The sequence below is a fragment of the Gadus morhua genome, chromosome 4 (assembly GCF_902167405.1).
Source record: "Gadus morhua chromosome 4, gadMor3.0, whole genome shotgun sequence".
NCBI lineage: Eukaryota > Metazoa > Chordata > Actinopteri > Gadiformes > Gadidae > Gadus > Gadus morhua.
The window spans coordinates 37827305-37843876 of record NC_044051.1 but is presented as its reverse complement, the minus strand read 5'-3'; the positions used below and the strand labels follow the sequence as shown (position 1 = coordinate 37843876).

At 46.6% G+C, this 16572-nt stretch overlaps 1 protein-coding gene across 1 annotated transcript in view; it reads left to right on the top strand.

Moving 5' to 3' along the window:
* Positions 1-16572, top strand: part of LOC115542631 (E3 ubiquitin-protein ligase Midline-1) — a 47154-nt gene that overhangs the window by 21757 nt on the left and 8825 nt on the right. The window contains exons 3-6 of the mRNA XM_030354957.1: positions 6550-6645; positions 10279-10386; positions 14207-14355; positions 14897-15024. Of these exons, the coding sequence (XP_030210817.1) occupies positions 6550-6645; positions 10279-10386; positions 14207-14355; positions 14897-15024 (481 nt within the window). The remainder of the gene's footprint in view (positions 1-6549; positions 6646-10278; positions 10387-14206; positions 14356-14896; positions 15025-16572) is intronic.

Genomic DNA, 16572 nt, shown 5'->3' with positions numbered 1-16572 from the left:
TCTCCTATTATGACTCTCTCTCTCTCTCTCTCTCTCTCTCTCTCTCTCTCTCTCTCTCTCTCTCTCTCTCTCTCTCTCTCTCTCTCTCTCTCTCTCTCTCTCTCTCTCTCTCTCTCTCTCTCTCTCTCTCTCTCTCTCTCTCGTAGTGTAGGCCATTCATGTCATGTATGAACCGATCAGGTCACTGCACTCTTGTAATTATCCCGTAGGTTAATTAACATCTGCGCCATTAGGAAACAGTGGTGGTAGTTAAGCTAGTGTCATACACTTGCTTTGACTCGGTCCTCACAACACACACACACGCACGCACGCACGCACGCACGCACGCACGCACGCACGCACGCACGCACGCACGCACGCACGCACGCACGCTTTGTACTCCTGCTCTAACTCTGTACTTTTTAAACCAGAATGTTGAGTGAACACTCAAATTTGAGGCTTTTTTTAGGCTAATCTGGAAAAGTGAAAGCTACTCAAGAATCATGCAATATTGAAACACCAAACACACTTGACTTTTGAATACACAAAGGAAATACATTTGAAAAAACCTTTTTCCGCGTACTGTTTTAAATTATTAAATCCAACTTAAGACTCCAATTATGAAGCCAACTCAAAGGTTGGAAAAATACACATTTTTGGATAAGTGCTCTGTTACACTACGGAGGATAGAATGTTTTGACTAAATAATTAAACACGTATAATTTTTTTTTACAACATTTGAACGTTGTTTTTCTAGGCTTCTGCCGTTACTACATTGAACGGTAATGGACTCTCTCTCTCTATTTCTCTCTCTCTCTCTGTGGTGGAAGGTTTAAATGGGTTTGCAGAATGGAGTGATTTGTTGAGAGTGATGCATGCAATCTCTAAAGCCATAAACAACCCTGCTTGGTATACGCGCTAGGAGCTGTTGTCAATGTTGGAACACGCTGTTTGTCTTTGGAGATTCACCATGTTCCAGCCTGCTCTCTCTTGGTCTCTCTCTCTTGGTCTCTCTCTCTCTCTCTCTCTCTCTCTCTCTCTCTCTCTCTCTATCTCTATCTCTCTCTCTCTCTCTCTCGGTGTCTCTCTCTCGGTGTCTCTCTCTCGGTCTCTCGGTCTCTCTCTCTCTCTCGGTGTCTCTCTCTCGGTCTCTCGGTCTCTCTCTCTCTCTATCTCTTTCGTCCCTGTTATATTCCTATGACTCACGGCCATCCCAGGCCGGCTCCTCTAACACCGTGAGACAAACCAGAGCAGGATCAGATGCTGAGATCCAATGTGAGCATGAGGTTGTGATAAAGTGTTTGTCCGGGCTCTCTCGCTCTCTCTCTCTCTCTCTCTCTCTCTCTCTCTCTCTCTCTCTCTCTCTCTCTCTCTCTCTCTCTCTCGCTCTCTCTCTCTCTCTCCTCTCTCTCTCTCTCTCCCTCCCCTCTCTCTCACCACTAACACCTAAGAGATGAGAGCAGAACAGGGGCAAATGGGGGGGGGGGGGGGGGGGGAGGAAGACAGTGGGTGAGACAGGGAGACAATGTTGGGAGAAAGCGAGACAGAGGAAGAGACAGGGAGAGACAGGAAGACAGGGGAGAGAGACAGGGAGAGGGAGACAGGGGTAGGACAGGGAGAGAGTAGCAGCAAAAAAGTAACAGATAGCGGATAAACAGGCAGTCAGACAGACGAACTGTACGTACAGACAGAGACAGACAGATGTTAAGCGGCTGAGGTCAAGACAGAGAGACAAATTGTTTTTTGTTTAATTTGGGTGACCTTAATACCAATGGTACAAAAAAATCGAAAGGAACACACGGCCACACAGACGCAAACCCGCACACATACACACACACAGACACACACAGACACACACAGACACAAAGCCCCACAAACACACACAAACCACACACATTAATACACACTGCAATGCACAACTTACGTGCATACTTGCGCACACACGCCCCCACATAGCCACACACACACACACACACACACACACACACACACACACACACACACACACACACACACACACACACACACACACACACACACACACACACACACACAGGGACCCAAGGCTACAGCAGATTGAAAGCAGCTTTGTGTTTTGCCCGGTTCTGATCTGAATTCTTTATGTAATAAATATGAGTCAGCGTGTGTGTGTGTGTGTGTGTGTGTGTGTGTGTGTGTGTGTGTGTGTGTGTGTGTGTGTATGTGTGAGGGAGAGAGTGGGATTGTGTGTGTGTGTGTTTGTGTGTGTCTGTTTTTGAGGGGAGGAGAGAGCGAATGGGTTTGTGTGTGTGTGTTTGTTTGTGAAAGATTGTGTGTGTGTGTGTGTGTGTGTGTGTGTGTGTGTGTGTGTGTGTGTGTGTGAGTGTGTGTGTGTGTGTGTGTGTCTGTATGTGTGTGTCCTGACTCTCGAGAGCAGCTTCCTGCAGGGCATCCTAAACAGATCTCTGTGATCATGTCATAATCATTGATATGTGCGGGAGGTATCTCTCGATTGAATCATTCATGTTGTAGTTACGCGTTGTGTTTGACGGTCAATCATTTGCCGAGGCGTGAAGCTGCACTTTCACTTTCATTGCATGCAAATGAACAAAAGCCTACAAATAAGAAATACTAAAATCGTGGAAATAACAAAGCGGTTATTTGGAAGTCTAGGATATTCACACACAGCTTCTACACACACGCGCACGCACACACACACACACACACACACACAAACACACACACACACACACACACACACACACACACACACACACACACACACACACACACACACACACAGAAACAGCACTGCTCACATATAGTGCACTTATCTCCGAATGTCTGGGACACATTTTGAATATGATATACCGCCTCCACACCTCGTCAGGGATATGCAGTCTTTCAAGCTCAATGACCCGTTTATTATGGTCTGTTCCCTTTCGCTCATGGTGCATTTCACTTCAATATCTTTGGTGCTATTTACGTTTAATTTTGCCCCACTTCCTGCTTGCTTCCAGATCATGTGTCATGCGTCATGTGACCAGACATCGTTGACCCCCCCCCGTGCCTCTTTAAGAGCTGCCATGTTTGTAATTATTAATTTATGGCGCCCACACATTCTGTCTGTGTGTCAGCACCATATTAAGGCCATCCTCAGAGCTGCCACATAGCATCAGCCCTGCAGACACACACACACACACTCAAAGGAACACACACCAACACACATGCACGTAAACAAAACCGCACGAACACAACCCAACACACACGCAATTGAACACATCCAGACACACTTTCTCTCAAACACACACACACACACACACACACACACACACACACACACACACACACACACACACACACACACACACACACACACACACACACACACACACACACACACACACAAACACACACACAGACACACAGTGTCCTCTAATCTATCTTTATCTTGTCATCATCATTAACCACATCCAGGGTTGGGGTTCGACTCCCTCCAATAGAGCAAGGCATTAATGACTGCCATGGGGAGTGGTTAGATTCCCAATGTCAGCTGTATCTATTCTCTCTGGGTTTTGTGAGACGCGTTGGCAGGAGGCACGTTGTTCAAACCCTCTTTCATCCAGAGAGATGTCCTTGGGCAAGGCACTCTAACTGTTGTCTGCAAGCTGGCATTGTCACACACGCTGTCAGTGTGCGTATGTGCTTGCAGGTCTTTCAGTGTGTGTGTCTGTGTGTGTGTGTGTGTGTGTGTGTGTGTGTGTGTGTGTGTGTGTGTGTGTGTGTGTGTGTGTGTGTGTGCTAGCGGGTCTTTCAGTTTGTGTGTGTGTGTGTGTGTGTGTGTGTGTGCTTGCGGGTCTGTGTGTGTGTGTGGTTGTGTTTGTGTGTGTGTGCTTGTGGTTCTTTGACTGTGTGTGTGTGTGTGTGTGTGTGTCTGTATGTGTGCTTGCGGGTCTTTCAGTGCGTGTGTGAGTCACTTGTTGTGAAGCGCTCCCAGGGGCTGTTGTGAGTGGAAACGCACTACAGAAACGTACATACATAAGCCTGGAACAATGCATACATCCTACCCTCCCCCGCCCATCCCAAACTCAAACCAACGGTCTGCGCCCCTCAGAACGGCACCACGATGCTGACTACTGAACCCTGGTTCAGCCTGAGAGATGCTTGGGTCGGAAGGGAAGGAAGCAAGGAAGGGTTGAAGGAGGGGAGGAAGGGAGGAAAGAACGAAGGAGGGTAAGAAGGATGGGAGGATGGGAGGAAGTAAGGAAGGATGGAAATTAGGGAGGAAGGAAGGACGGATGGGAGGAGGGAGGGAAGGAAAGATGGAAGGAGAGAGGGGGAAAGGAGGGAAATGAGGTAAGGAGGGAAGGAAGGAGGAAAGTAAAGAAGAGAGGGAGGGTGGAGGGTAAAAGGGAACAAAGGAAATTGAAAGAAAAAGAGAAAGAAAAACAAAGTGATAGAAAACAAGAAAAAATGAGAGAAAGGGAGAAAGGGAGAAGGAAGAGAACGTTGTAAACATCAGAGAACAGGGACGGGGACATCACGCGTGACTTGTCAGCGGGCGGCCGGCGGCGTGTTCCCTGGCAGAGGGAGGGAGTAGAGTGACATGAGGGGGGAGGAGGGGGGGAGGCCGAGGAACAGAGGGGGTTTCAGGGGGAGATAAACTGGGACATCGCTGACACACACGGGCACCTGTTAGCTGCTTTGTTGGCTCGCAACGAGGCGGGCTTGTGTTGGGGAGAGGGGGGAGAAGGGGCGAGGGGGGAGAGGGGAGATGAAGGAAGGAGGAGAAGGGGGGGAGGAGGGGGTAGAGGGAGAATGGGAGGAAAGGAGGGGAGGGGGGAGAGAAGGGGAGGAGGGAGAAGAGGGGGGGGAAAGAGAGGAGAGGAGGGAAAACGAGAGAACAAGGGAGATGGAGGGAGGAGGAGAGGAGAGGGGAGGAGGAAAGAGAGGGAGGGGAGGGCTCGATTTGATGCCCAATTTGATGCTCGGTCGAACTTGTGCACATGGCTGGCTGAACAGAGGGCGAGCAAGAGAGAGCGAGAGTGGAGAGAGAGAGAGAGAGAGAGAGACCAAGGGAAAGGAGGAGGCAAAGGGCAAGAGAGAGAGAGATAGAGAGAAAGGGTGAGAGAGAGACGGGAGCTGGAACCAAAGAGGAAGGCAGTGAGAAAGAGAGAGAGAGAGAGAGAGAGAGAGAGAGAGAGAGAGAGAGAGAGAGAGAGAGAGAGAGAGAGAGAGGTAGAGAGAGAGAGAGAGAGAGAGAGAGAGAGAGGGAGAGAGAGAGAGAGAGAGAGAGAGACGGGAGCTAGAGCCCAAGAGGTAGGCAAAGGTCAAGAGAGAAAGAGAGAGAGAGAGAGCCCAAGAGAAAGCCAAAGGGCGAGCGAGAGAGATTTATAGAGAGAGAGAGGGGGGCGTAGCATAGCCTAGCCTAGCGCAGCCTCCTAGCCCTCACTCGCTCTGAGCCAGCGACAGGATGCACAGGCAGAACCGTGACGAGAGTCCCCACCAGCGGCCGGAGGTAACGTCGTTAGCATCCCTCTCGCTCCCCGCTCCTCACTCTGTGTCTTTTGACTCCTACTCCCCCACCGCCCCAAACCCCGTTCCAACGACCCCCCCCCCCCCCCCCCCCCCCCACTGTGCTCACAACCCCTTTAACCTCCCCCCCTTACACCCTCCTCCACAACACCTCCCGTTCCCGGGATCACTTCATCCCCGGAGCTCTGCGTACGCTGAACCCCTTCAGTCAAAAGCAAACCGATTTGCTGAATCGTCGTTTGTTTTTGTGTTTTAACGCCGGACCCCTTCGGCGTTTAGACTTTCTTCGGGTTTGATGGATGACGGAGAATCATGTGGTCTGTGATTATTGCTTTGTTTTTATTGGTTCCTGGGAGTATGGGGTTTGGGGGGTGTGGTTTCTCAGACGTGTTGCGTTGTGAAGCTGAATGTTGCTCACACACCCTCTAGTCGAAAATCGGTCCCCTCGTCTTTTTTTTTCTTCCGACACCATAAACGCAATCCTGGAATGAATCTGTTCCGACCAATGATCTGCAGAGAATTTCTAATTCTAGCAGTGAAACAACATTAATTTTGTCGATTTGCCAACTGTTTTGATTTAGGACGTTTAAACTCTTTTCTCGGGAATCTCAGCTGGCATATGTTGTCTTGATCTACTCCTCCCCTCATCCTACCCCCCCTGCTGTCATATCGTCTACAAGCCAGGACACAAAATCCTGATAGCTTTCCCCTCTTCAAATGTTTCTGATGTCCCCTTACTCCACCTTGGTCGGCTTAGCTTCAAGAGGTAGAGAGGATTGACTTCTATCCCAGAAGGTTGCTGGTTCGATCCCCGGCTCCTCCTAGCGTGTTGAGGTGTCCCTAAGCAAGACAACTCACCCTAACTGCTCCCGACGAGCTGGCTGTCGCCTAGCGTGGTTGACTCCGTCGTCGGTGTGTGAATGTGTGTATGAACCGTCTCTTTGGATTAAAGCGTTTGCTAATAGCCCTGAATGTTAATGTAAACAATCCACCAGTGTACCCTCATTTATTTGACCCTCAGTTCCTTACATTTCACTTTTTCTGTGCGCTTTTCAGCAATCTCTGGACTGCAACCTGGGCCACCTCATCAAGAGGAACAATGAGCTGGAGTCTATGATGGGGAAGCTCATCCAGACCTGCCAACATGTAGAGGTAGGGGGCCGATCCATGACGCACCGTCCTTGTCCAAACCCATCCTACAGCCTCAATTAAGACATTGTGATGTTCAAGGTCTGGTCAAAGTGTCCTAAACACAGCCTAACAATTCAGCTTCACTGAGACGTCATGATGTATCATTGTATTTTGTACGTCCTGGCACTTAAAAATAATACTCAGCATCGTGTAGCATCTTATCCTAGTTAACTTTGGTTTATACGGGGAATGGGTTAATCTAGCGATTGGTTCCATGAACATTCTTACAGTACGACAGAGATATATTGTTTCTTTCTTCTGACGAATGTGCTTATTGTAAATTGCGTTGGATGACATTTCCTTAATGTAAATCATGTTCAAAGGATAGCCGACTGAATCTGTAATATTTTCTTGTAATTATGAATGGATATCAAGGTGTGAATTATCATGGTGTTCCATGAGATCCATTGCAATCTCACGTCTATTCCAGCCTTATGAACCTCGGAGTAAGGCAACTGTACACAGCGTTACGTAGCAGCCCTATGATAGCATAATTAAAAACCAGGCAAATATGTGGCAAACACCAAACTCAGGTGATCGAAACAGAAAGGAATTTACTCAACTTTGAATTCAAACACCAAAACATTGAATCGTCTGACCTAGAAACTTTGCCAGCCTGTAACGTGCAATCTGTATGTGTCTGGGTTTACAGATGTTTGCACTCTGGGATGTCCCAGTGAAAGCATGTATTCTCTCTCTCTCTCTCACTCTGTCTCTCTCTCCCTGGGCTAAGCCGCTGCCTATGTTGTCTGCCAAGTAAGAGGCTTTACATAAGGCATTGCATATAGGGTCATAAAGAAGCCAAGCCTGAGTTTTATAACGGACAACAACAGCTAGCTTAAGTGGCTCCGCCAAGCTCAGGAAAAGAGGATTTAGATTGAGATTTATCTTTCCTCCGCGATTTGAAATGTTTCACAACGGAAGACATGGAGCCTTATGATGGTTTTGTGTCTGTGTGATTTGTTTATATTTAAATATGAGCAGGTGGTGTCTGTCGTTTCACTGCAGAGCTGTTCTGATTGTACATGGATTAGACTTTATTTGATTTCACAACCTCTGTGATTCAGGACTGCAAAAGCACACCCAAATTGTTATGGATGAGTATGATGCTGGGATTGTGTCTGCGTGTGTGTGCATGTGTGTGTTTGTGTGCCCGCAAGGTTAAATTCAGGGACCTTTAATATCCTCTTTGAAAACACGACACGCGAATTAGCTTCAAACGAGAGAAGGTAAAGTTAACCTAATCACGTGCTCTCAAGCAAAAGTGCACGAGCCTCCCTGCCGAGACTGAAATATTCAGAGAGAAGGGATCTCTAAATATTTGACACCAATGGGGATCTTTTCCTCAACCCTTCTTGCACCAACCCCTGCGACCAGATGGGGGAGCAGAGAAGCCATTAATATATTCAGTTGATTCACGCCATTATTTTGAAAATCCTAGAATATCAGATTTTTCGATTTGAAAAGTATTTCTGTCCTTAAATTTGCATTTGGCTTCACACGCACACACAGAGTTGAAGCACTGTCAACATCTGCCGATAGTATATGTTTCTTTGGAAAGTATTTAACATGAGCAGGAGCTAAGCATCTGCAACACTTCGAGTCAATGGAAGCGGCTGACTGAAAGTTAAAGCTAACCCAGTGAACTCCCCTTTTGGACAAAGAATGAGGAATTCAGTCTAGGTAAAACAGGCACATTTCCAATTACCAAAAAGCCATTTTCCATAAATCTCTGCCTACCCCTTTAACGCAGTTATTCCAATATAGTTTTTTGGGGTCTTTTTCATGAGATCTGTGTTAACTTTTTTAAAAAAGTGCTGTGAAGAATTGGTGAAACTAATGAAAAAGTGCAAACACATTTGCCAGAGAAGACTTTGTTTTGTGCTAAGAAGGTAATGATGAATATAAAACAGGTCCCAGTTTCATTAAGCGTGTCTGAGCAATCAGAACCTATTTTGAGTAACTGGGATACCAATGACTTGGCCTGGTATGGTGGAATATGATTTGTTAACACCAGATGAGACTCATTTGCATATGGGTTTGGTCGATGTGCTTTCTGTTGAAGTTTGGTTTGGAGACCGACCAAGGAGAGGAGCCGCCTTCTCATAGATGCATGTGTGTGTGTGTGTGTGTGCGTGGGCAAGTGTGTGTGTGTGTGTGTGTGTGTGTGTGTGTGTGTGTGTGTGTGTGTGTGTGTGTGTGTGTGTGTTGTTAGATGGATTACTTCCCAGTGGAAGATGTTTCTTGGCTCCGAAACATTACTGCTGTTGTAATATCCACTTGAACCTGTGTGTGTGTGTGTGTGTGTGTGTGTGTGTGTGTGTGTGTGTGTGTGTGTGTGTGTGTGTGTGTGTGTGCATACGCGCAAAGTGCCTAGCGTTACGCTGAATCATATTCTGTTGTATAAGACCAGCTCTAATTCACTCTGCTAAGAGTATGAGTCATTAGCGACCATGAATCATGAAAGAGTTTGAATCATGTCAGAGATGAACAATGGGCATCCAAAATGGCCGGCAATTTTACTTTTCCGAATTGAAGTTGCAGCTAGGTGAAGGTTTTAGGTGAAGGCTTAGGTGATGAATGCATATATAAACCACATATTTAAAATCATATCCATGTATATTTACTTCCATAAATTATTGTGAATGCTAACTATTAGCTATATGATAAATGAACTGAATTCTGGCGGGAGGAATTTGTACCTATTCATTTTCCCCTGATGATACAATGAACAGCAAATGAAACACGAGAAAGAAAAAGACTGAGAGAAATGAATGAAAAGAAATGAAAAGAAAGAAAGCCACTAAACAGAATGCAATGGAGTGAGCACTCGTAAAGCGCAGTGTGGCTTTACGGCCTCGTTACAGCCGTGTTTAAAGGTTATGTGATTACGTTTCTGCTGCCTCCAGCCATATTAAGACCCCAGTGCGTGGGATGGGGGATTTAAACAGCTGTTACCAGATATTAGAGACACTGCTCGTGATTTTATCCACACACTGGAGTTGCCGGGTGAAATAAGGCTGTGAATCTGTCCCTCTTAAAGGGAATATAATGTGTCTGGATCGCGACTAGCCTAGCCTAGCCAAGCCTGCTTCATAATGCATTTTTCATATTTTGCAAGTGTTTTGGCAAAACTTTTTTATCTCATCATCTTGATCATTTCAAAAATGTTGATTTGTTTAATAACAGCTGGTGAGAGTGTCTGTTTTTGTGTGTGTGTGTGTGTGTGTGTGTGTTTGTGTGTGTGTGTGTGTGTGTGTGTGTGTGTGTGTGTGTGTGTGTGTGTGTGTGTGTGTGTGTGTGTGTGTGTGTGGAAATGTGTGTGTGAAAGTGAAAGTGAGTGTGTGAAAGTGTGTGAGAGTGTGTGAAAGTGAGTGCATGAGAAAGTGAGTGATTTCTGTGTCGGACATAGCTTTAGGTTTTTGTGTGATATATTGTGTGTGTGAAAGAAAGCGAGTTTGTGTGGAGGATTTAGTTTGTGTGTGAGAGTGGATGTGTGTGTACATCTACCTGCGTGTGCGAGCGCATGTCCATCCATGCGGCCGATGTAGGCCACATGTTTGTACATTGAGATGGGTCCCTCTCGCCTCCCAGGTGAACGCGTCGCGGCAGGAGGGCAAGCTGCTGGAGGAGTGTGACCTCCTCATCGAGATCATCCAGCAGCGGAGGCAAATCATCGGCTCCAAGATCAAGGAGGGCAAGGTAGGAGACCCCGCCGTGCAGCTCAGCCTGGTACCAGTCAGGGGCGATGTCAGGCAAAGAAATAATTAAATAAATAAATAATGGTACAGTCCACCCCATGTGCCATGTTTCGTTTCTGACTAAATTGTGCAAATTGTGTAAAAAATAATTACGGAAAATTATAGAAAAATAAAAAGGATCAGAATCAGAGCTACTTCTATTACATCTTATTGTACTTCTTATTGTACTTAGAAGTACACAAGAGTGAAAGGATTAGGCTTGGTTCCTCAACAGTCACATAGCAGCCACAATACAAGATCAATTGAATAAAGATAAGTAAAAGAATCAAAGTAAACATCAGTAGCATCATCAATAGATCGGTTAGCGAAGGATTCCCACTTCTTCCTGCTAAAAGAGTGAGGACACCCCGCTTCTCCACCCTTACTTCTGCTACACCCTTACCACTACACCCTGACCTCGCTACACCCTGCCCACTAAGTCCCGCCCCATTCAGTCTATCGTGCCTCCCTTCATAATCCATGATGTGGTTATTTACTATTTATGCTCTTAAGCTTTTAACCCTTAAGCACTTAATAAGGTTTTAACCCGGCAACCTAGTAGTCATTGATTTGGTTTTATTTCATCTTCTAAAGCGTTAACCATTAACAACGTTCTAGATGACTCTAAAGGGGATTTTAACATGGCAACATTCCAAACATTATTGAAGCTAATATTCAAACCCGCTTCAAAGCGAGTTGAATTACAAGCACGCCCATCGTACCTGTCCTAACTTGATTAATTTACAAAAGTAGTAAAAAGTTAGACGACAGCGGTATTAACCTCTACAACTTTATGAGTGATGCCCTGAGTCAGTGACGTCACCCAAGCAACTGGGAGACAGAACAAAACTGAATCCTGCTGGAATCCCCATCGCTCCGTCGAGAGCGCCAGTCTCTGGGTTTGATTGATCGGGGCTGGGGAGCTCAGGGCCCAGTCATCGCTCACGTTCGCTCGCGTTATGAACGAGGGGCGATCGATAAACCCCCCCGTGGGTGTGACTCATCACTCTCCAAGCGTGCCGCCACGTGTGTGCGTGTGTGTGTTTGTGTGTTTGTGTGTGGGAGTTGGCCTGTGTTTGTGTGTTTCTTTTTGTGTGACATTACGTGCCTTTGGTTTTAGGGGTGTGTGTGTGTGTGTGTGTGTGTGTGTGTGTGTGTGTGTGTGTGTGTGTGTGTGTGTGTGTGTGTGTGTGTGTGTGTTTATGTGTTTGGTTTTTTTGAGTGCGAGATTATGTGTGTTTGGTTTTAGGTTTTAGGTTTGTGAGATTTCGTGTGTGTGTTTCTGTGTGTAGACCTATGTTAGGAAATTCAGAGGTTAGAAAAACAAATAAAATTAAATAAATTGAACACCACAAATAATCGTTGCCATACAGAAAACCGACAAATTTGCCATTCTTCACTCGTGTCCAAACCTTTTCTCGTTTTACTTCCAAGCTAGACATTTTCATTAAAGAGCGTTTTTTCACCCAGGCGATTCGGTCACTCAGGTCATCTGCAGCGCAGTGTGAACAGAGGGTGAACTTCCTGGCTGCCGCCCCGCAGATGGGACGAAACGTTTTGGCCGTTCCACCGGAAATCCCCGAGCATATGGAAAGGGGAATTAATTTGGACCCGAAAGCCGGGTTTGTTGTCCATTAAAAGCCGGGTCTTACAGCTCTCTCCTTTCATGACAAAAACGCCCCCCCCCCCCCCCCCCCAAAAAAAAACAAACAACAACGATCGTTTATCAACCGAATGTTCTACTGGCTCTTGGGAGAAGTGGCAAAATGTAAAAAAAAAAAAAAAAAGGTGAAAGGGGAAAATAGTGTCAGTAAAATGTTAAATGGACTGCATTTATGTAGCGCTTTTCTATCCAGTATCCACTCAATTTTTTTTACATTATTGCCTGTCATTCACAGATTCACGTACACATTCACAAACCGACTGCAGAGTCAACCACATAAGTTGACAGCTAGCTCGTCAGGAGCAGTCAGGGTGAGGCGTCTTGCTCAAGGGCACTCCGATACACAGCTAGGAGGAGCCGGGGATTGAACTAGCAACCCTCGGGTTAGTGGTCAACCTGCTCTACCTCCTAAACTAAGCTGTTGTTCCCCGTCCTATGTGATCTCCGCTAAGTGCACATCCTCCAGGGGTATCACCTCAAATCGGGATTTGCCATGTGGTTGTTGCTATGTCTGCAGAACTCGACATCAGGATTAGGTCTCCATGCACCAAAGAGCTCACCTCCCCTCTTCCTTTCTGATTGGCCCAGGTTGCACGGTTTCTGTCGCCTAGAAAAAGTCGGAAGATTCTGGGTTCAATTACCCGATGTCTGCAGCCTACTTGTAGGCATCCTTGCGCGATATGTCCATAACCCCTACCTGCTCTTTAATGATAACAAACAAGTTATATGTATTTATATGCACGGATACGAATAGATTCAATTTCAGCTAGATTACTATCATAACATCGGGAAAGCATTTCTTCATACAATAGGATTAAGCAAAACTATTTTACTGATAAAAGACCTTAAGTTGCGGTTTTTTTCAGGCAAAGCCTTGATGAGAATGCGGCGGAAGCAGTTTATAAAGGAGTGTTTTTGCAAAGAAAAGACAAAATGGGGCATTTGACCTCATTCCACTTGCCGTCCCAAATCTGCCACTTTGAATATCTCCAGCCTCCCGGAGAACGTGGGTCTGAAAAGAAGGAGAAATAACGAGAGAGGAAGAGTGAATAGCTAGCCTTAAAAATAAAAAATGGCCACAACAGGATTACACTGATAAGCAGACAACTTACGCTGTTATCGAGACGCTAATTCTATGATCTGTTTCTATGATTTCACGGTTTAAGGCTCAGTGGCTTAGATGCAGACGCTGGCGTTTTTTCTTTCTATAGTTTGTGCTGTTGCCTAAAGCCTGGAAGCTTAGTCACAGAAGCAGTTCGGTAGAATGTGACGTTTTGTGTATTTCAATAGCCTCCGCCGAAACCATATAAACATCTGCATAGTTCACGAGGTCACTTACCAAGGGCCAATCAGCTGTCCCCAGACAAAACCCACCATCTCCATCCTCAATAACTCTTGTTTTTTCCCCTATCTCCCTCCATCCAATGCCCCCCTCCCAACATCTCCATTTTGTCCTCTATTCATCACTCCTTCCATCCATCACTCTTAAACAACCGTAAAACATCTGCACCCCTTGCTCCCTCACTCCTCCTCTTCCCACCTCCTCCTCCCTCCCTCCCTTTCTCTCCTCTCCCCCCCCCTCCCTCTTACAACCTCCCACCCTCTCTAAACGTCTCTACCTTTCCTCTCTAACCTCCCTCATCTATCCCAAACCCTATCCTCTATCGTTACAACCCCACCTCTCCTCTCACCCTCCCTCCATCATCTCCAAACTCCCTCCCTCCCTCCCTCCCTTCCTCCCTCCCTCCCTCCCTCCCTCCCTCCATCCCTCCCTCCCCTCCCTCCCTCCACCATATCCGGCCCAACTCTCCTCTCCACCCCTCCCTCCCTCCCTCCCCTCCCTCCCTCCATCATCTCCAAACTCCCTCCCTCCCTCCCTCCCCCCCTCTCTCCCCCCCTCCCTCCCTCCCCTCCCTCCACCCTCTCCGGCCCAACCTCTCCTCTCCACCTTTCCCTCCCTCCCTCCCTCTCCTCCCTCTCTCCACCATCCCCTCCAACCTTTCCTCTCCACCTCTCCTCTCCATCTGAAACCCCACCTCTCCATCCTCTCCACCCCTCCTCTCCATCTCTCTAACCCCACCTATACCTCCACCCCCCCCCCCCCCCCCCCCCCTCCCAGACGGTGCGCATGAGGAAGCTGGCCCAGCAGATCTCCACCTGCCAGCAGTGCATCGAGCGCTCCTCCTCCCTCATCACGCAGGCGGACCAGACGCTGAAGGAGACCGACCACGCCCGCTTCCTGCAGAGCGCCAAGGGCATCACCGAGAGGTGAGGGGAGGAGCGGTTAGGGGCGGCCATTTTGGGAGACTAGAGCGAAGTTCCTCTAGAAAGTTAGATACATAAAAACATTATTGTCCACTGAATTAACAGACATTGGAAATTCGTCTTTGGCAAACTGGCAACATAAAACCCAACATACAGACAATATAAGTAAAGTTACATACATACAGAAGGCCTTTAGGTGGTGTGCTGTGGTAATGATGCAGAGTGACCCGCAGCTGTCAACAGGAAAGAGAATTTATAACTATTCGGTTTTCCTTCGTTCCGATTGGTTCCAAGTTGCTAGTTCATCTCCCTCGTATGTGCTTTGAAAAGACTTGACTGATCATTATGTTGAAAGAAACTATTAAAGCGTTGGACGATTTATGCAATGATAAAACATTAGAAAGAGTCGACAATGACGACTTTCGGTCATCGACTGGAGTCGCCCCAGTAAAAATCGATACCCTCAAATAATTCTGGTGGGTAATTCAGTCACTGTCACGATGCATCACTTATTGCCGACGAATTTCCCGACGTGCTCCCCAAGGGTTTCCATGGCGACGGCGTCCACCCAGGTGCTGATCCCGGAGATCAACCTGACGGACAAATTCGACTCGTTCGCCCTGGACTTCACTCGGGAGAAGAAACTTCTGGAGAACCTGGACTACCTGACGGGTAAACAACCCCCTCCCTCCCCCCCTCTCCCCCCTCTCCCCCCTCCCTCCCCCCACCGTTGCTAAGCGATGCGGTCCAGTGAACACAAAACACAGACGATAAATAATCCAAAAGTGACAGAAGAAGGAAAGAAAAACATGTGCATTGTGGATATGTATGTATTATATTGTATATTATTAGTTCTGTCGTTTTTGCATCGGCCTGTTTGTTAGCTCAGAGTACAGTCAACCTCAGTGTCACGCAGCGAGCATAGATAAAATTAGCATCACAAACGCAGGTCATACGTTATATATGTACCTTACTACTATAATATCAAGCCTGTCGCACCGGTTACTCAAGTTACTCATGTGCGCATGTGCCAAGCAGCCTGCAGCTCACACACACACACACACAGCACGCACAAACGCACACATACAACGCTCACACTAGCTGCTTTCAGACACACATGTAAGTCCTGATATTCTCCTGATGGGCAGTATGTGTGAACAACATATCCTGACATTTTTACCCTGAAAATCTCCTGAATATTACTACCCCTGAGGTTGTATTTTCTCCGTAGGTAATGTACATTTCCTTATATGTGAATGAGTAGGAAGTCGGTATTTCTTACACCACTTCAGTGGGCGCGTTGATGACGCTTCTGCATGTCATTGAGTGGACCCCTAAATGATAAACAGCCTGTTAAAAAATATTTAAATATTGGCACTTCTTTTAAGAGTCATTAGTGGTGAACGAATGTTATACATTGTGAAATTATAGGCAAAATGTTATTCTATTATGCGCTCAGAAATTTGTTACATTATTGACTGGGGTTTACATATAATTGCTATGGGTTTAATTACAACTGGAGGTTCAGCACACCCATTGCGTGCGCGGAAACTCTAGTATATATAATATATAAAGCCTGCAACATGCAGGGGAAGGACTTTAAAGGTGACGTTTTGGGAGGAGGAACGGAGGCCTGCAATGTTATTGAGTATTTTTCTTTAAAGCAGAGGGGTGTGTGTGTGTGTGTGTGTGTCTGTGTGTGTGTGTGCGTGTGTCTGTGATGAAAGAGGCTACGCTGGAGGGTCCTCGGCAGAAAGTGAATCATCACTGGAGAGAGAGAGAGAGAGAGAGAGAGAGAGAGAGAGAGAGAGAGAGAGAGAGAGAGAGAGAGAGAGAGAGAGAGAGAGAGAAAGAGGCAGGGAGAGAGGCAGGGAGAGAGGCAGAGAGAGGCAGAACGAGAGAGATGCAGGAAGACAGAGAAAGAGTTTCCAGAGGAATAAGTTTCCCTGTTAGAATTATTGTTTGCATTTCATTCTTGGTTCATTTGGTGTATTGAAAGTTAACTGAATTGCCTTTTTTTCTTTTGGCATAGCTTAGAATACCACAGCCAATAAAAAGCCAATCCTCCTCCCTGATAAAGGCAGAATAAAATTGTGGTTATATTTTGATGCAATAAAACTGATTATCGTTCTTCTCCAGTGAATACGGCGCCGTAGTGAGGTCATGCTCAACACAAACTGTCGATACCATCATCCAGTCTCATCAGCAACACAACAAAGT